This window comes from Embiotoca jacksoni, unplaced genomic scaffold (genome assembly GCF_022577435.1).
Source record: "Embiotoca jacksoni isolate LCO1_2020_lvr unplaced genomic scaffold, fEmbJac1.0.p SCAF_70, whole genome shotgun sequence".
In the NCBI taxonomy this organism is placed as follows: domain Eukaryota; kingdom Metazoa; phylum Chordata; class Actinopteri; family Embiotocidae; genus Embiotoca; species Embiotoca jacksoni.
In genome coordinates, this window is record NW_027185426.1 from 402501 (window position 1) to 421751 (window position 19251).

Sequence of the window (19251 nt, forward strand, 5' to 3'; positions counted from 1 at the left end):
CAGGGTCAAAGGTCGCGCTTGTGTTTTGTAGCAACAGTAGAAAACGTGCGTCCGTCTCAAAGACTTATACTTATATTATCCCTGCACAAATTTTAAATGACAAAATATTTCTACAGCAACAGAAAAATATTTTTGCACGTGTAAAAAATTTTTCTATTTTTTGCAGACTTGAATTTGTGAGGATTTCTTTTAATTACAAGTTTACACATTCAGATAAACAAAGTTTTTGTTGATTTCACGAGCTCGAAATATTATTAGCTCTTATTTGATCCCATTTTAAACTACAACTGTTGTGACTCGCATCTGATGACAATTTAATACCAGATATAAACATCTGCATGTAAACAGGTGGAGTACCTCCAGCGGAGATCAAACCGGTCTGTGGAGAGGATTGTATGTTTCTGTGTTCCCTCTTCGTTTACCGCCACGTCTCCGTCTCCAAACCATCAAACCCACACCGTCTCCACCTCTTCACAAAAACAGACACACAACAGGCCGACCGGCGACGCAGGCACCGGAAAATCCATCAGCCAACAGACGGGGAAAAAAATCAACAATTTTAAAGACTAATTATTAGTTTAAGTCATAAAAAATATCAAAGATTCTCCAGTTTGAGTTACGTGAGAAATTTACCAGCTTTGAAAATGTCCCCGTAAAAAAATGTGTTGCAGAAGGTGTAACGTGACCTATGACCCCTCTGAACTAACACTGCAGTGTGTGTGTGTGTGTGTGTGTGTGTGTGTGTGTGTGTGAGTGTGTGTGTGTGTGTGTGTGTGTGTGTGTGTGTGTGTGTGTGTGTGTGTGTGTGTGTGTGTGTGAGAGTGTGTGTGTGTGTGTGTGTGTGTGTGTGTGTGTGTGTGTGTGTGTGTGTGTGAGAGTGTGTGTGTGTGTGTGTGTGTGTAAAACATAAAATCAACATAATGATCTCTGTCTCACCAGACAAGACAAAAACAAAGACGCTCATTCACAAGCAGTTAAACCACAAAAAAACATCTCCATCTTTTTTGGGGCAAAACTAAAAGCAGAAAGAAAGAATGTGGATGGTGTTTCCAGCTGGAGAGGTGGAGGTTTTAACGACATCCGGACCAGACGCAGCAGGAAACCTCTCTAACTGCACATATTTCTCTGCTTCAAACTTTTACTGATAATAAAAAACTATTTTGGACCTTCAGGATAATATTAATGAGCAGGAAGGAAAAAACAACAATAAAATATAATCATCATGAGCTGTTTATAGTTGTTTGTTTTTTTAAATTATGACCCTGAAGCTCCTTCTGGAACAAATTCAGATTGTTTTTTTTACATTTTAGAAGCTCATGATGAAATTGTTGGTCTGATCGATGACCTGGTTATGATTTTTATATTATTTAAGTCCTCCACTTGTAATTTGTTGGTGATTTTTCTGTTTAAACGGTGACGAGAAGCTGATCTGCTGCTGCATCTCCTGAGGACGGAAAATAGGAAATCTAGATTTGAGTGTAAAAAAAGGTGTTTTATAAATTTAAATATTAGGATGCACGATGAAGCCGAGTAAACAAGGCCAGGTGTTTGGTTGCTGGCAGTCACCCCACCACCACCACCACCATCATCATCATCATTTTTACCTGGTGAAGAAATCAGCGATGCCGAACCTCTTTGGCATCAGCTTGGGGTCCGAGCCGTCCGCCTGCTCGGTCAGGTCCGGCAGCTGGTCCGGGGCGCTCTGCCGGCGGCCCGCCTCCAGCACGGTCCGGAAGTCCTCCCCGTAGACCTCGTCTCCGAAGTAAAAGCCCCCATAATCGTCGTCGTCGTCGGGGGACAGCGGGGTGGCATCGCAGCTGAGGGACACCGGCTGGTTGGGGTTAGTCCTCAGAGTCTGCGGCCTGACGGGTAACCGGAGGTCACCGACATCCTCCTCGTCCTCCTCCCCGGTGACGGCTTCCGAGAGTGGGCTGTCGCTGCAGGGGGAGGGCGGTTTGGCACTTGGTCCCGGGGCGAGGGGGTCCTCGGAGGGGTGGAGGAGGTGCGGGAGCTCGGCTGCTGCGTCCGAGCCGGGTCCCTTTTCCGGGTCGAGATGAGAGTCCGTGTCGGGCCACTCACCCGGTGCTCTGACGGTGTCCGGTGCGTGCAGACCGCCGTTGGCTAGTTTCACTTCCGAATCGAGTCTGTGGCCCAGAAACGGGCTGGAAACCGGTCCCGTCTGACCGCAGGACCCGGGCCCCCCCACGGGGCTGTCAACAACCCCGTTGGACATTTTTACATCCGGACGCGGGAGAGCCGCCGCAGCGGTGCACGCGCAGTTCATCCCCGTGCACGGCAGAGAAGTCGTGGCCTCCTCTCCCGGGGTATCCCGGGCCTCCTCTCCCGGGGTATCCTGGGCCTCCTCTCCCGGGGTAACCCGGGCCTCCTCTCCCGGGGTATCCCGGGCCTCCTCTCCCGGGGTATCCTGGGCTTCCCCTCCGCTGTCCCCCGCTGGGTGCTTCTGCATCTGTTGGTCCGCTGAAACCTGATCCCCGAGCACAGCTGGACAGGAAGCGGCTGTGGTCCCCGCGAGGCCGAGCCCCCCTCCTCCCTCTCCTCCTCCTCCCTCTCCTCCCTCTCCTCCTCCCCCTCCTCCCTCTCCTCCCCCTCCTCCTCCTTCCAGCCCGACCGCCGGCGGCTCCTCCCGGCCGAGTGACTCAGTAAATCCGTTCAGGCCACCGTGGTCGCCACAAACCCCCGAAACCAGGCAGCTGTCAGTCAGCCGGCCCGGGAGGAAGCTCTCCGCCGCCGCCAGGTCCAACATGATCTCCCGGTTGTGTGCGGAGGTGTCCGTGTTTACATTCCTCCCGTTACCGGTCACGTAAATACGACCCGTCCCGGTGTCCTGACCCCCGCTGACACCGGCCAGCAGCGCTCTGCGGTCTTTGAGTGCGGTGTAAGATTTGTGACCCGCTGCTCCTCCTCCTGCTCCTCCTGCTCCTCCTCCTCCTGCTCCTCCTCCTCCTCCTTCTTCTTCTTCTTCGTTCTCGTTCAAGTCGACGGCAAACGACCCTCCGTTCCCCTCCGTCGTCTCCATGACCGTTCAGTCCGTGAATCGAGCCTCTTCTCCGGGCATGAATGAGTCCCGCGGCGCCGTCGGAGCTCCGCAGCGGCAGGTTTCGTTGTTCTCGCAGGAAGGGGCTACCATTTTTAGCCGGGAGATCCGTCCACGTTACCTGACACGCGCCGGACGTAACATGTTCACTTCTGGCGTCGTGAAATCAAACTATCCCCCGTCGGATGAGGGTAAAGTCGCCGCCGGTGGAAGATTAATTTAAATCCCTTCAACGTCTAGCTGGTCGCGGCAGCGGCATTCCGGCCACAGTCCAGCGCCATCTTGAAAAATACCCCAACAATGACGTCACTCCCTTCAACTCAGCTTCGCTGTGTTTTGATTCGCTGGAGGGTTCACAGTGACACCTAACGGTCACGATGTGTAACTGCACAAAGGACCCCGTTGATTAAAAACAAAAAGGCAGCGGAATTATCAGATTGTTTATTCAAACAAAAATTTCAAAACTTCAACATTTTTATTTAAATTCAAGCACATAAGTATTATTAGCAAAATGTACGAATACAACTGTACTGTACAAATGCAAAAGGAAGTTTAATCTATTAAAACATGCATCACATAATGGAGGATGATTATATATGCTTTCTATAGTTAATAAAACGTCTGGAATAGCAACAAACTTAAGTTTAAGTACAATATTTGCTTTAAAAAAAAACTATTTAAAATGAATTAGCCCTGAAATACTGTGATTTTGATTATATTATTATTGCTAAAAGTCAGGCTTCAGAAAGTATTCAGACCCTTTCACTTTTTACGATATTAAAATTTTTATCAAAATTGCAAAAAGCTTCCATAAAATATATTTCCACTGTGTCAATATTGATTATTAAGTGTCAATTGATTTTTTTTTTTTCGGCAAATTTGACAGTTTGACCCATTTACAATTAAATCTACAACAAATGCGCCTTCTGATAAAAGATGGCAGCCGGATGTGGAAGAAGAGCTTCACAGCTTCATGGGTGTCGTCAGTTTCCTCTGTTTCCTAGTTGGGAGTCGATAGATTCTCGTCCTTCATTTGTAGGGCCAGAAGATTGGCGGATCGTAGAGCGGGTTGGGTTTGGGTTTACTTTCTTTGTGGCTGGTCGGGTTCTCCATTCGGCAGGTGAAGTTCTTAACACCGCTGTCCTCCTTTTCGATGACCAGATCTTTCTCAGACTTCTTCTCACCAAGACATCCGGTTGGGGGACGTCCTGTAGCTCTTCAGCCTGGTAGACATCCTTCTGGTCCTGGTTGTTGATGCCCACTGAATAAACTCCGTTATCAGCCGCGGTGACGCTGCTGATTTCCAACTCTCCGGTGACCGTGTTCATGGCTGTGCGGCCTTTAAACGACCTGTAATAGTCCGGATCAGAGGACCCGAACCACTCCCCCACCAGGTCGCCGTTGTGTTTCCACACGAGGGTGCTGATGGGTCCGGGAACAGGAACAGAAACAGGCCGGAGAACCAACGTACCGCCGCGTCTGAAGTACGACGGGATGTTTTGGGCTTCGGCCGACTTCAGTCCCGCCAACAGCAGCGCTGTCAGGAGCAAAACGCCGTCGAGTCTCTCCATGTTTTCAGATCAACACCGCAGCGGCAGAAGGACACTGAGCTCTCGTGTTCTTCCTCTTTTATTGTGAGCGTTGGTCACATCTCACCGTCAGTCGACGATACTGGACCGAACCTGAAGCGTAACCCTCCCACAACGACCTCAATCTCAGTGTCTGCTACGAGCCTCGGAAACAACATCTGTTACGCAAAAGAAGTCAGACACAAACACTTTGTAGACATTTCGTCTTTGTGTTTGTTTAGTGTGTCTTTGTGTTTGTTTAGTGTGTCTTTGTGTTTGTTTAGTGTGTCTTTGTGTTTGTTTAGTGTCTGGTTGGGCTGCAGCCTCCCGTCACCCTGTTCAGGGTACAGCAGGTTGGATGGACGGTGATGACCACAGGTTGTCCCACTTCATGTTTCCACCTTCCTGCCACAGCAGATCCACACCGACACTTTTCGGCACACCTTTCATAGCAGTATGATCCAAGTCAAGAGTCTGAACACCGATGGTTGTGAAGATCTTCACGGGGCCTCAGTTTGGAAACATAACACAAAATATTTGTTGAAACCCAACAAAACATTTCCTGCCTACAAAATGAGACAATGTGAAGATAAGAGGAAGTTTTCACGCGTTTACTGCCTTTAACATAAATAATTTTAGGTTTAAAGACGTTGCTGTACATACAGTTTATCTACAGTGGAACGATATGATACAGTAAAAAAATACCAGCATATACAAAACATCTGTAAGTACATCAGTGATATCCAAGGACAGTTAAAGGCTACATGTAAAGGCACAGGAGGCAGGAAGCTTGTTGCGTGCTGGAAAGTCTCCCTTTATATTGAAGTATTTTGGGATGGGGAGGTTTGTTAAATCCTTTTTTGTTGACAGGCAGTGCAAAAAGAGCTGCCGAGTCTCGGCTTAATGAATCAAGAATGTTTCTGCTGCAAAGCTTTTTCCTCTTTTTACAGACATTAATGTCGACTGCAGATTTGCTTCGAGATAAAAAGTTGAAGTGAAGCGAACCCACAGTCACAGAAACACTCAAGTTTCCCTTCACGGTCTAAAAAAATATAAAGTTTAACTTCACTGACGTGACCCATTTATTGGTTATTAATAGCACTACAGCAGATCAAATAATTACACTTTTACTGCTGTATTTCTTATATTTATAGTTTTTATCTCGTCATAATTGTCAGTCTTATCATGATTTAACTTTCTATTGGAGACCTCTTACATAAATAAGAGGAGGCGTATTTGGCGTATCCTATTTATCAAACCTGGACGATACTTGATTCATGGAATCTGCAGGATTCATCTGAAGATCATTATAAAACTAAACAAATCTGATTCAACGTGCTTTTTCCGTCTCCGTCCGTGGCTCCTCCCCCGACACGACAGACATGCTGTTGCGTCATCGTTCAAGCCGTCATCAGCGGTTCCCGACGGCTTTGGACGTTTGGTCCAAAGAATGTAAACTGGAGGAACATTAGCAGCTTTAAACTGAGCGCGTGCGTGTTCCTGTTTTTGGCCGACCTTTCAAAATAAAGGTTTTCTGTAATGTCTCTGGAATGTAGTGAAAGTCAACGAAGGCACAAACACTGTGACAGGAAATGAAATTAAGGCGGCGGATCGACCGTTTCCTGTAGAATTAAAACAGTCGCTTTCCTCCCGCGGCACCGGTGAACATTCAGCGATCGGCCCGTCGGGTTCTTTAAAGGAACGAGTTCACCGTTTTGGAGGAGGCGGTTCCCACGAGGAACGAGGTGCGGCGATGAAGACGAGGACGAAAGGCTTCATTTGGTGTTCGACTTCCACTCTTCATCTTCGCACAGAAGAGCCTGAGGACGAGAAGAAGAAAGGATAAAGGCTGGAAACACAGCGCTGCTCATTTCTTCTCTGTGATGAGCCGAGCTGCTTTAATCTGAAGTGACGGCGACAGAAAACCTCGAGTCGGTTATTAAACCTTCAATAAACAACAGCTTTAATGGGACAAAACTGTTCGTAGTTTGGACATAATCTGTGTGGACGGAGACGGCTGAACCTGTTGCTACGGAAAAAAGGAGGGAGGCATTTTAAGCAACAAGTCCCGTCAACATGAATATTGATAATTCAACAAAAATGTGCTTTCAGAATGAAAATAAATCCATCTGCTACAAAGCTTCTTTCCCTTTAATGTGTTTAATGCATGTTTCATATATTTTTATTTAAAACTCAAGTTGAATTTCTGCACGTGGTCAACATCTGTCAGTGGGACGGTGCAGCTGTTCTGTTGTGCGTTTCTTTATCGGTGCTGCTGTTGTGTTGTGGTGTTGTTGTGTAGTCATGTTGTTGTGTAGTGGTGTTGTTGTTGTGATGGTGTTGTTGTTGTTGTGGTGTTGTGATGGTGTTGTTGTGGTATTGTTGTGGTGTTATTGTGGTGTTGCTGTTGTGGTGCTGTTGTTGTTGTGGTGTTGTTGTGTTATGGTGTTGTTGTGTTGTTGTTGTGTTGTTGTTGTGGTGTTGTTGTTGTTGTGTTATGGTGTTGTGGTGGTGTTGTTGTTGTGTTATGGTGTTGTTGTTGTGGTGTTGGTGTTGTGGTGTTGTTGTTGTGGTGTTGTGGTGGTGTTGTTGTTGTTGTTGTGGTGTTGGTGTTATTGTGGTGGTGTTGTTGTTGTGGTGTTGGTGTTGTTGTGGTGTTGTTGTTGTTGTGGTGGTGTTGTTGTTGTTGTGGTGTTGTTGTTGTTGTTGTGGTGTTGGTGTTATTGTGGTGGTGTTGTTGTTGTGGTGTTGGTGTTGTTGTGGTGTTGTTGTTGTTGTGGTGGTGTTGTTGTTGTTGTGGTGTTGTTGTTGTTGTTGTGGTGTTGGTGTTATTGTGGTGGTGTTGTTGTTGTGGTGTTGTGGTGTTGTGGTGTCACCTTGCTCTCCAGGACCCGGCCGTGTGTCGGGCTGCTCAGCTCCTCCAGCGTCTCGGCTGCAGGTCTGTTGAGGGTTTCTGGCAGCAGGAGGCCCAGACAGCCTGCAGAGAGGCCGCTCAGGCAGAACACGGTGAAGGGCATGGAGACGTGGACGGCCCGCTGCAACGCACACACACACACACAACACACACACACACACACACACACACACACACACACACACACACACACACACACACACACACGATAAACACACACGATAAACACACACGATAAACACAGACTATGAGCACTGATCGTTTGAATATTTAAAATTTGGCCCCTGAGACTTAAGTTTACATATTAGGTTTATTTTAGAACTTCTTGTATAATATCTATCACGCATTTTATTGCATATTATTATATTGTTACATTTCTTCTGTTATTTCTGGAAAGGTGCTATATTTAATTAAATATTAAATCAACTTTACTTGCTTACATATAAACAGAGTGTAAACTGTATAAAATGAGTGATGTGAATTTTATTGATTCAGAAAGGTGATGAACCAGTGCACTTTTATTCCTGAAAAATAAACACCAGATGATCTAAGAACATACAAATTAAAACCTCCATGAATTAAAAAAACAGAACTTGTGGTTATTCAACAAAACGTAACATTGATCTTTATTTTAGCGCCCCCTGACGGCTGACACGTGTCAATTTGTTTAAATTTATTTTTGGATGTGTTAACTATCCCATTGAAATTTCCCCTTAGTATGGCCGGTTTCAGCTCCCCCAACAGTTTCTACTGCTCCTGCAGTTTCCTGAACCACCACTAGGGGTCACTGTTACAACGTTCAAGCTCCACCTGCTGCTCACCGGGAGGTCACTGGAGGTGAAAAGTCAAGTCGTGTTTAATTAAGTAGCACAAAAGCCTGTCAGGAGATGATCTTCATCCGTCGGCTTAAGTGTGTTTACTTCTACTCTGTTGCCACGGTAACATCGATGGTTTTTCACAAGCGTAAACAAAGACCATCTTTGTGGGAATAAAAACCAGGATTTAAGAAAAAGGCATCAACACGAGTGGATCCAAATCAGACGTTTGACTCTGAATACAAAACAACTTCCTACAAACGTGCTTATAAATAAACCGATGAGCTCGGTATGTTCACGTTTTGTTTTTATGTCACCGACGTCGCTATGAACTGTGGGAAATCTCCTCGGGGAAGTCGGAAGGAACGTGGACTCAAAGTCCTCACAGCGAACGCATCTCAAAGTGTGCCAGTGTTGGGATGAAGCCACGGAGCACCGAGTGACCGTTGAAGGCCGTTAAACAGAGAATGAGCTGGAAGCACTTCCTGTTTTTTGGCTTCGGCGGGAGAAAGAGTTGTTTGTGTTAAACGCTCACAGCCTCACCATGGAGGGAACAAACGGCGCGAGGATTCCTCCGACTCGGCACGACATGGAGCAAACTCCCAAACCAGCGTTTCTAAAACACATGCAAAAATATATATATGTGTATCTTCGTTTAAACGTGCAGATAAAAAAAAAAAAGAAAAGAAAAAACACAGAAAAGAGGGAATAAGTGATCTCACCTGATGACCGTCGGGTAAAGTTCAGACGTGTAGACGTACGCGATGTTGAACGCAGCGCTGACCATCAGTTTCCCCAGCAGAGCCAGAGAAGTGATGCTCAGCAACGTCCCTGCAAACAAACCACAGGCCGTTTATGAAACAGAAGTTCGTGACCAATGTAGACTTCACAATAAAAGTTTGTAAAAGAGTGTGTGGAGGGAAATAGAAAGGCTGTGCAGCAGATCTCTGAGGTCGGCTACAAAACCACCACGGTGTGTTTAAATCGGAGGCGATCTCACCGAATTTCTGTCAAGTCTCAATTGCTGATGGTTTTCCCTCTGAAGACGTTTTTATAGCAGCTGGTCTGATTATCTCCTCCATTGCACAACTGCTCTTAATCTCCTCCCGGGTTCGTTCAGGTTACCAAATGAATCCAATATGAGATCAGACGTCTACGTCGGCGGCACGTCAACCGGCTTTCGCTGCTCAGCGTCGAGTATCGCAGCGTTCCTGGAATCTCTGGAATATCGTGGACTTAAAAAAACAAACCATCTCTTCCAGACATTAAAGTCAGGAGATCGGATCTTTTTTTTAGTTTAAATGTGATCAAACTGTAATATTCTCCCAGCAGGACTTTTCTATCTGCTGTTATTGAATTTGTTTCCTGAGTGATTTTATCTTCCCGCTTGTCAACAATCACTCAAGTCAGCATTTTATTTTTCCTGCAGCTGCTCATGAAGGCAAACATTCAGGAAAAACAACTCAAATCAGCCCAAAACAAGTCATAAATCTAATTAAAGACCCGTTTAAAAACAGTCCAACACAAAAATCCGTCCTAAACCAGTGTGAAACCATAGTTTGTGTGTGCAGGTGTCTATTATTGGCTCATATGTCAGGTGTGAAGGACCCACCTGTGTTTTCAGGGATCAACATGGTGCAGAAACAGGCGGCGCCAGCGAGACCCAGGAAGCCGGCCATGCTTTTCCTCCTGCCGGCCCTGCACAACGAGACACACAACATCTGCACAACGAGACACACAACATCTGCACAACGAGACACACAACATCTGCACAACGAGACACACAACATCTGCACAATGAGACACACAACATCTGCACAACGAGACACACAACATCTGCACAACGAGACACACAACATCTGCACAACGAGACACACAACATCTGCACAACGAGACACACAACATCTGCACAACGAGACACACAACAGCACGTGTGTGTGTGTGTGTGTGTGTGTGTGTGTGTGTGTGTGTGTGTGTGTGTGTGTGTGTGTGTGTGTGTGTGTGTGTGTGTGTGTGTGTGTGTCTCACCAGTGCTTGTTGATGAAGTACATGCAGAGCGGGTACGCCGGCAGCTCCACCAGACCGTACATGGCGACGTTAACGTAACGACTACCGGACGTCTCGCTGGCACCGAGAGTCAGACCGTAGTACACCAGGCTGCACGCATACCTGACACACACACACACACACACACACACACACACACACACACACACACACACACACACACACACACACACACACTCAGATCAGGTATCCAGATTACTTTAGAGGAGTTTCCGTGTTTCCGCCCGCCGACACTCACCAGACGTACATGAGCACCACGGTCCGCATGCGGAGGACCGGATGGATCGCCAGCTGCAGGACGCCCGCGGCCCTGTTGCCGTGGTTACCGGCTCTGGCGGCACCGACCCGCCGCAGCGCGAGGCGGTTGGCGGCGTTGCCGTTCCTCAGCGCCATGTAGCGCAGAACCTGAAAGGGTCCGAACAAACAGAAAAAAAATCATGACATCACGCAGCTTTTCTCCAACTTTCCAAACGGATCAAATTCTGACGCTGAAACGAGTCATTTAATAAACGTTATTTCATCTATCCAACGTTTCAATGATGTGATGTCCAGAATAAGTCCACAGGGTTGTTTGAAATATGTAGTCACATAATAAAGACAATTAAATAAAAAAGCCCCAAAAACAATCCGTCCACATTTATAAAGGGATGTTTTCAGTAAATATCTGAACACTTTCACACTTTAATTTTTCTGCATGAGGAACATATTTTCTATTTACTCTTCATTATCGTTGTAAATGAGATGATCCTGAACATTTTGATATGCAAGTGTCTTTAAAAGGACAAATTCTAAGATGTAAGATATGTGGTTAATTTCTCAAGAGGTTCCATCTTCCATGTGTTTATTTAAACCTTTTTTTTTTATTATTACAGGCCTGAATGTAATAATCAAACATACCTCTAACACCGAGAGAATATTTCATCAGTCTGTAACCTGAGAACAGCTGTTTCCTGTCTGTTTGATATCAAACTTTCTATATATATTCAATATATTTTACCTCCTCGGCTCGCTCCGTCTGTCCCTGAGAGTAAAACCAACGAGGAGACTCTGGAAGAGTTCTGGAGGACGGCAAGGAGAGGAGACGTTACTGATATACATATAGATAAAAAATATAAATATAGATATGGATGAACTAGACTAGAAAAACAGAGAGCATAGGTCTTTTTTAATCTTCTTTTCTAATGAATGAGGGATTATTTTCAGATGGACCTCCAGAAAACTAATAAGAAGGAGTGACTTTAGCTAACAACACCGAGATAACTGATGGACACATTTTATTCACTTTGGATTTGATGAGAGAAGTTGAATGGGAGTCTATGGAGCCAGAGGCTTTTTGGAGCCGACCTCTAGTGGCACTCGCTGGTATTGCAGCTTTAAGCACTTCTGCCTAATTTTTTCAGACCTGGAAGCTACGAACACTTTTTATATCCAGTCTGTAGGTTTAGGATGGGAAAAAAAAAAAAAAAAAAAAAATACTACCAATATCTTAAAAAAACATTTACAGATTGAGAAATGTTCAGATTCATTTAAAACTGCTGCTGATCAATATAAAGATGATATTTAATATGTGTATTTTTTTTATTTATACTCACACAGACAGCAGGAAGAAGAGGACTCCGGAGGAGTTGGCCGCCATGGCCAGGTTCCTCCACGACCGGATGAAGTAGCCCAGCGCGCCGAACAGGGCGATGCCGACGGCGAACGACATGCTGGTCAGCGTCCCTGCAGACACGTTCACGCACGTCCTTTTACTCAAGTTAAAATAAACTTTCCGTGATCTTTGTCAGCAGGTATTCTATGAATTGGAGTGTTTCCGTACCGGTCATGGCCCAGTAGGACCGGCCCACGTACTCCTGAGTGAGGACGAAGCAGACGAGGCCGATGCCGCCGTTCATCAACCCCACCAGGAGACGGGACGCGGCGAAGACCTCGTAGGTGGGCGCCAAGGCCGTCACGTACCCGAAGACCACCTCGAAAAACAGACCTGGGACGAGAGACACGTTTAAAAAAAAAAAAAAAGTAAGTTTGGTATCGTCTGAAATAAAACATCGACTCGACTGAGTCCGTCCTCACCCGTCAGGTAGACCGGTCTCCTCCCGATCTTGTCCGAGAGGGGTCCGAACACGACGTTCCCGACCAGCAGCCCGGCGAAGAAGAGCGACCCGGCGAGGCTGACCTTGTAGGCCTGCTCCTTGATGAGGAACCACTGAGGAACACAAAGTTACAGGAGCTCGTTTCGGGGGTCACGAAAACACGACCCGAGCGTGAAAAGCCAAACCGCTCAAAAGCCCGCTCACCTCGGTCACGATGGAGTCCACGTCCTCCGTAAAGATGACGCGTTGCTGGCTGGACGGGACGCCGTCCTGCTGCTCCGTCCGGAAGTCTGCTGTTGCTCCGACCAAGACGATCAGCATGGACTGACAGGCCATGTACACCTGAAACACACCAAATTAGACGAGAAATTAATTCAGTAATTCCTCAAATCTTCATTCCTGTCAGGGTTTTCAAATTAAAAGCCTTTAGACCAACTCAGGACAGAGAAAAAACACAGAAGAAGCAGTTCCAGGAGAGTTTGCAGCATTGTTAAACAGCTGATTTGTGAGACTTCGGTATTAAAAGTCATAAACATGCTGGACCTGATTCTCTCTTCTAATAATTACAAATGTTTTGAGAACCTGTAGGTGCATGTTGGTGCAGCCCAGAGTGAGACTCCTCTGATTTGTAATTCCACTTCTAACATTATTTAAAAAAAATACAAAAATGTACATTTTATCATACTCATGGAGGGGAGGGAGGCTGACCTTGAACCACACAGTAAACTTTGCCAGAATTCATTTAAAGATGTGGACGTTTACGTTTAAATTTGTTTTACATGACAATACATGCAACGTTGAAAATTACTTAAAAGGATTTAAAGATACGTAGGCTGCTCCGGTAAATTCGGCGTTAGTTGGACACGTTTATGAGCTATTTTTCTTTCAATAAATGTAAGAAATAGACGTTTGGTGTTCGTGTTAAGAGGCGCTGGGATGCTGGTTTTAATGTTGGAATAAAAAGATGGAATACGGTTAATTCAAGTTTAAAGAAGGCTTTGTATGTTGAGCCGAATTAAAGATCAGCTCACGCACATACGTTAAATGTAAAGTTATGAGCTGCTGCTATTTATAAGCTGTCCGACAGACAAAACAACATCAATGTCGATATTTTTTGAAAGAAGTCTGGTGTGAAGAGCTCTCACCCCCGGAAAAACGCACTTGCTGCACTTGTGCCGAGCTCAAATGTAGGCACGAAGTTAGAGCTACAACGTTATAATACTTTCCCATTGACCTGCTAATGAGAAGTGATTGGATTCAGTTCGTTAGTGGGTTATTTTGAGGGCATCCACAGTAAAACGCTTAAAAATCCCTCCGACAGCGTCAGAGAGCCACGTAGCGTTACGGCTGCGTCGTTTCTGCACGGACACTTCCCGTGGTTCCGGTTTCTCGTGTATAAAATCTGTATTTTCACATCCACTGACCTGTGTCAGGACGAGAACGGCCACCGCTCGCTTCTGGTAGGGTCCAAACTCGCCGACAGTTTTAAAAGCTTCTTCTAAATCCATCCCAGGTCGGGTGTGTAGCTCTGGATTAGCATCACAGCCAAAGAGCAAGGTGACGCAAGCGAGATGAATCCCCCCCCCACTCCCTCCTGACTTCCGGCTTCGCTTCTTTTCCTGCGTCTATTTCCTCCTGATGGGTTTTTAATGGATTATAACGACACATCTACAGTCTGTGTAGCAATGGCAGATTTATTCTGAAGGCACTTCACAAAAAACAGTTCATAAGCATAAAAATTAAACTATAAACTATTATAAATTAAGACAGAAAAACTTTATCTTAATCAGGAAATCTTTATAGTGACAATATTAAATATTTGTAAAAGCTAAAAACACACATGAGAAGAGAAGTGCATGAAAAAGAGGATAGTTCGATGACTTTAAAAACATACATGCAGCAGATGGGACGAAAGCTGCGACACGTGTTGACGTTGAACATCTTTTCATCCTTCTGACTTGGGATTTTTGGTCACTCATTTAGTTAATCGGCAGCTATTTTAATAGTCAAATAATGAATGAATGAAAAAAATAATAAGCAGATTCATCCACAGTCAAAACAAGAATTACCACCTAGTAGTTGTATGCCTCCGCTAACCAGTGATGTTGTAGTTTACATGCATTTCTATGTGGATATTGAACTCACACTGACATTGATCTTTGGCCTTTGACCCCCAAAGTCTTACCAGTTTATCATCAAGTCCAAGTGAATGTTTATGCCAAATAAGGTCTATAAAGGTGTTCTTGAGGCATCACCTTCAAAAAAATAGGATAGATGTGGTTTTGTTTGACAAAAAGTCAAAATGACCTTGAGCTTTAAGCTTTAACCTTCAAAAATTGAAAAGGTTAATTGCTGAACCGACATTTGTAACAAATTTGAAGAAGTTCCCTCCAGGCGTTTCTGTTTTGAGCACTCGCTGACGCCGCGGACTGAAAAAGAAGAAGAAGAAGAAGAAGAAGAAGAAGAAGAAGAAGAAGAAGAGCTCCTGCAGCTTCACGGGTTTTCCTTCAGGCCGGCGTGCTTCTTCTCGTTGGGTTTGGCGTCGTTGGCTTTCTTCGTAACCTCTTTGGGAGTCGAAGCTTCCGGCCCGTCGACGGCGGTCCCTGTCCCGGTGTCGCCTCCTTCGCCGAAGGCGGTCTTCCAGAGCGCGACCCCGACGATCCCGGCCGCCAGCGGGACGACGGCGTACGCGGCCATCTCGGCCGGCGACGGCTCCCTGAAGAACACGTTGGGTTTGGGTTCGCTCTCCTCGTTGCTCACCGGGTTCTTCATCCGGCAGGCGAAGGTCCGAACGCTCTGCGTCTCCTCGTTGCGGACGACGACGCTCCTCTCGGACTTCCTCCACTCGCCGGCGTCGTGCCTCCAGAAGAAGGTGACGGGTCGAGCGTCCTCGGTGTGTCCGGCGCAGATCAGGGTGCAATTAGAGGAGTCCTGGCTGCACTCCACCGGCCGCAGGATTACTTCTGGTTTGGGAACTTCCCTGATCACTAAAGCCTCTTGACGTTCGCTCTGCACCTTGTTGTTGATCTCCACCGAGTAATTTCCGCTGTCAGCCGCGGCCACGTTGTTAATTTGCAGCACGCCGCTGGTCGTGTCCAGGAGCGCTCGGCCCCTGAAGGAGCTGTAATACTCCAACTCCAAGGATCCGTCGATCCACTCGGCCACCAGGTCGTCGTTGTGCTTCCACACGATGCTGCTCACGGGCGCCTCGACGGGTGCCGGCAGCAGCACCATCCTGCCGCCCAGCTTGAAGTACCACAGTTTGTTTTTGGCCGCGGCCGAGTTAACGAGCGCCAACGTCAGCGCCGCCAGCAGCAAGGCGCCGCCCGGTCTCTGCATGTCCGCGGGATAGAACCGAACCGGCAGAACGTCGATCTTCATGTCAGCTGCGACTTCTTCTCTGCGATGTGGTCCGACTGAGGCCTGCGGCGCCTGTAAGCCCGCCCACGTTTGACCACGCCCCCCACAAACCACGCCCCCTACATCCCAGATCTTAAGCCACGTAAAGCTGCACGCAAGCAGATCAACCGACAGGAAGTGAGAGAAACAGCACAAAAGAATCTGGTCAATTTTCAAAATAAAAGAGCTCGTGTTTTCAAGAACTTTGAAATAGGACAAGAAATATGGAACCAAATCTATTTACTCATATGATTACTGTCATGTTATAATACACTAATACTAAACCTTATTGTATTAATAGACTATCATCATTTTAAAAATTCAAATAAATAAATTGACATTTTCTCTCTGATAAACACTAAATACCACAACTTGTTATTTAAACCGTACATACGACAAATATCATCATCTATCTCACTTCCAGCTTCGCTTTTCTTCCCCTGCGTTCATTCATTTCCTGATGTTTTCTTCTTTTTTATGAATTATAATGACACATTTACAGTCTGTGTTGGAGATGGATGTTTTATTATGAAGTCACAATTTACACCAACTGTTTTTTAGTTTTGTTTTTTTTTAAAAGCTAACTAATATAAATTAAGATTGGACAGAAGAAAAAAGGACTTAAAATCTAAACATGTCACAGAAGGAGGCACTTTATAAAAAAGAGCACAATTGGATAACATTAAATTCAGCAGAAGACACATAATAGAAGATATTTCATTTTCCTGACTTGCCACAAAAAAAGCATGATGTTTGTATAAAGTTCACAACAGGTGATGAAATCGGTCCTTTAAGTTCATCAACAACGATTTGGATTTCATGAACAAATGCTAAAATGCTCCGATTTCATTTCTTAAAATCTTTTTTTCAAGTAAAATAAGATATTTAAGGCAGCTGATTAAAACCCAGGTCGACATTTTGAAGGCAAAACAGCAAATTAATGACAAATAATGAACATTCCCAGCCTGATGTCTCATTTCATTCCTCTTCCTCAACTTAAAAGTAAAAAAAAAAAAAAAAAAAAGGATGCAAACATTCACGTTGAAATATATTTAAACATTCGTCAGATGTTTTACTCGAGTACGTCACAACTTTTTCATGCAAATTAACTTTTTTTTTTTTTAAAACAAATTGATTGATGGCACAAAAAAACATCTTAAAAACAATGAATTCATTGAAAGATAATATGCAGATTCAACATCAGTTCAAATAAGTGGAAGTCTGCAGGATTTTTTTTTTTTAATTTTTTTTTTAGTAATTATAGTAATATGACTTTAACAAGACTTCCTTGATCCAACTTAATCTCAGTTGTTTACACAATCTTGTCTGACTTTTCCTTTTACTTGTAACTTTGAGGTACTTTTACTCGAGTAAAAGTTGAGAGTCCTTGTTTCCACCGCTGTGATGACGTCTTTCTCTCCACAGGAAACAACCTTTTTTAGTTTTTAAATAAAAAACAACCCCGTCTCCAGACCCTTATTCTCCTCAAAGTTTCATCATCCCAGGATATTTTAAAAAAATACAGAGGACGGTAACAGTCGACGCCCACCACAGCTGGACGATGAAAGCTCGCAGCCAGATGTGGAAGCAGAGCTTCACGGCTTTCCTTCTGGAAGCTCCTTGTTCGTCCCTTCGACCATGGGGGCGGTTTCCTTTGGTCCATCGGTGGAAGTCGAGGTTCCTCGTGGTTCTTTGGGGGTTTTGTTGAACCATCGGTGAATGAATCCTTTCTTCCAGAGAAAAAACCCACCAACACCAGCAGCCAAAAGCAGCAGCGGGATGATGACAGCAGCTGCAACAGCACCTGGACCGGGGCCTGGTGATGGCGGTGGCTTGTAGAGCGGGTTGGGTTTGGGTTTACTTTCTTTGTGGCTGGTCGGGTTCTCCATTCGGCAGATGAAGTTCATAACACCGCTGTCCTTCTTTTTGATGACCAGATCCTTCTCAGACTTCTTCCACTCTCCATCATCCCTCCTCCAGAAGAAGTCGACCGGTCCAGCCTGCTCGGTGTCTCCATCACAGCTCAGCGTGCAGATGCTGGAGGACAGGCTGCAGGTCAGAGGTCTCACCAAGACTTCCGGTTGGGGGACGTCCTGTAGCTCTTCAGCCTGGTAGACATCCTTCTGGTCCTGGTTGTTGATGGCCACTGAATAAACTCCGTTATCAGCCTCGGTGACGCTGCTGATTTCCAACTCTCCGGTGACCGTGTTCATGGCTGTGCGGCCTTTAAACGACCTGTAATAGTCCGGATCAGAGGACCCGAACCACTCCCCCACCAGGTCGCCGTTGTGTTTCCACACGAGGGTGCTGATGGGTCCGGGAACAGGAACAGAAACAGGCTGGAGAACCAACGTACCGCCGCGTCTGAAGTACGACGGGATCATTTGGGCTTCGGCCGACTTCAGTCCCGCCAACAGCAGCGCTGTCAGGAGCAAAACGCCGTCGAGTCTCTCCATGTTTTCAGATCAACACCGCAGCGGCAGAATATCGATCTTCGTATCAGATCAAAACAAACAAACGGAGATCTTCAGCTCGAGAAGCAGAAAACTCACCGCGCCCTTCCTTCCCTTCCTTCCTGCTGAGGTAACGACAAGATGGTGCTTCTTCTTCTTCTCCTACGTTTGATGGCGGATGGCAGCCAACGGAAGGTGCATTACCGCCACCTGCTGTATTGGACCTGCAAAATAAAACACAAAAAAGGATTGTTCCAGTGTAAACAACTTCTCTGAGTTACTGTCACTATAATAATACTATATCGTAATTTGTTTAGTATGTGGAAATATTTATTGTTTCTTTAGAAACGTAAAACAGCACCACTTAAAAACAGATTTCAGGAACATTTAAAAATGAGATGCATAAAAAACAGATCAAATTAAACATAAATAGAATTAAAATATAAAATAAGCAGTATGAATTTTAAAGGTGCTACTACAATTAAAGTTCATACCTGCCCACATCAGAACATGTTGAAGGGCTCAATAACGAAGGAAGAGACCAAAAACTCAACACAGGAAACACGTGAAATAACACAATAAAATGGAAAATATTATATTTATTTATGCCAACAATATTCCCTGATATTCCATTAAATTCTCTGACCTGCTGGAAACCGTGTTAAACACAAGTCATGTTGCCGCAAAGCTTTTGGGACATTTTTAACATTAAAATGCTGTAAAGTAGCATTTCTTTTTTCTTTTTTCTTTTAAATCTCTGCTTTAAATTTCATCAAAAGTCAAACCTGCATTTTGTCTCTTTTGGTCGTTGGAGACTGAAACCGCATTTTTTTACCTGCATGTTTTTAACCAGGTTGTTTTTGTGGCCTGTAAAAGAGGAAACAAGG

The 19251-nt window shown here is 45.3% G+C and overlaps 4 protein-coding genes across 5 annotated transcripts in view; all 4 read right to left on the bottom strand.

Moving 5' to 3' along the window:
• The window catches only part of tbc1d12a (TBC1 domain family, member 12a), a 15389-nt gene extending 12847 nt beyond the window's left edge, over window positions 1-2542 (bottom strand). The window contains exon 1 of the mRNA XM_069177231.1: window positions 1605-2542. Coding sequence (XP_069033332.1) covers window positions 1605-2467 — 863 coding nt within the window. The 5' untranslated portion in view covers window positions 2468-2542. The remainder of the gene's footprint in view (window positions 1-1604) is intronic.
• A 980-nt stretch (window positions 2543-3522) lies between these two features.
• slc22a15 (solute carrier family 22 member 15) lies at window positions 3523-14067 on the bottom strand. 2 transcript variants are annotated; one of them, XM_069177233.1, is made up of 13 exons: window positions 13937-14067; window positions 12717-12854; window positions 12493-12625; window positions 12239-12403; window positions 12012-12141; window positions 11417-11477; window positions 10658-10824; window positions 10381-10521; window positions 9965-10050; window positions 9075-9183; window positions 8896-8968; window positions 7500-7658; window positions 3523-6443 (listed from the first exon to the last, which is right to left on the bottom strand). In XM_069177233.1, exons 1-13 carry the CDS (start codon window positions 14018-14020, stop codon window positions 6399-6401), a joined length of 1491 nt encoding a protein of 496 aa, XP_069033334.1. In that variant the 5' UTR covers window positions 14021-14067; the 3' UTR covers window positions 3523-6398. The 2 variants fall into 2 exon arrangements, with proteins under 2 accessions (XP_069033334.1, XP_069033336.1); XM_069177235.1 differs by lacking the exons at window positions 3523-6443; window positions 8896-8968 and having other exon boundaries at window positions 7521-7658.
• Window positions 14068-15005: 938 nt separating this feature from the next.
• On the bottom strand, window positions 15006-15893 carry LOC138215159 (CD48 antigen-like). The gene has a single exon (XM_069177163.1). The coding sequence runs from the start codon at window positions 15891-15893 to the stop codon at window positions 15006-15008; it is 888 nt and encodes a 295-aa protein (XP_069033264.1).
• Window positions 15894-16412: 519 nt separating this feature from the next.
• Window positions 16413-18519, bottom strand: LOC138215197 (lymphocyte function-associated antigen 3-like). The gene has a single exon (XM_069177225.1). It carries the CDS (start codon window positions 18365-18367, stop codon window positions 17507-17509), a length of 861 nt encoding a protein of 286 aa, XP_069033326.1. The 5' UTR covers window positions 18368-18519; the 3' UTR covers window positions 16413-17506.
• Window positions 18520-19251: the final 732 nt, after the last annotated feature.

Coding starts and splice junctions, on each gene's coding strand:
- slc22a15 (XM_069177233.1), bottom strand. CDS start 14,020: ATGGATTTAGAAGAAGCTTTTAAAACTGTCGGCGAGTTTGGACCCTAC. Junction 10,522..10,657: donor GTGGTGCTCATGTACGTCTG/GTGAGTGTCGGC, acceptor TGTGTGTGTCAG/GTATGCGTGCAGCCTGGTGT. Junction 7,659..8,895: donor CGCCGTTTGTTCCCTCCATG/GTGAGGCTGTGA, acceptor TGTGCGTTGCAG/CGGGCCGTCCACGTCTCCAT.
- LOC138215159 (XM_069177163.1), bottom strand. CDS start 15,893: ATGAAGATCGACGTTCTGCCGGTTCGGTTCTATCCCGCGGACATGCAG.
- LOC138215197 (XM_069177225.1), bottom strand. CDS start 18,367: ATGGAGAGACTCGACGGCGTTTTGCTCCTGACAGCGCTGCTGTTGGCG.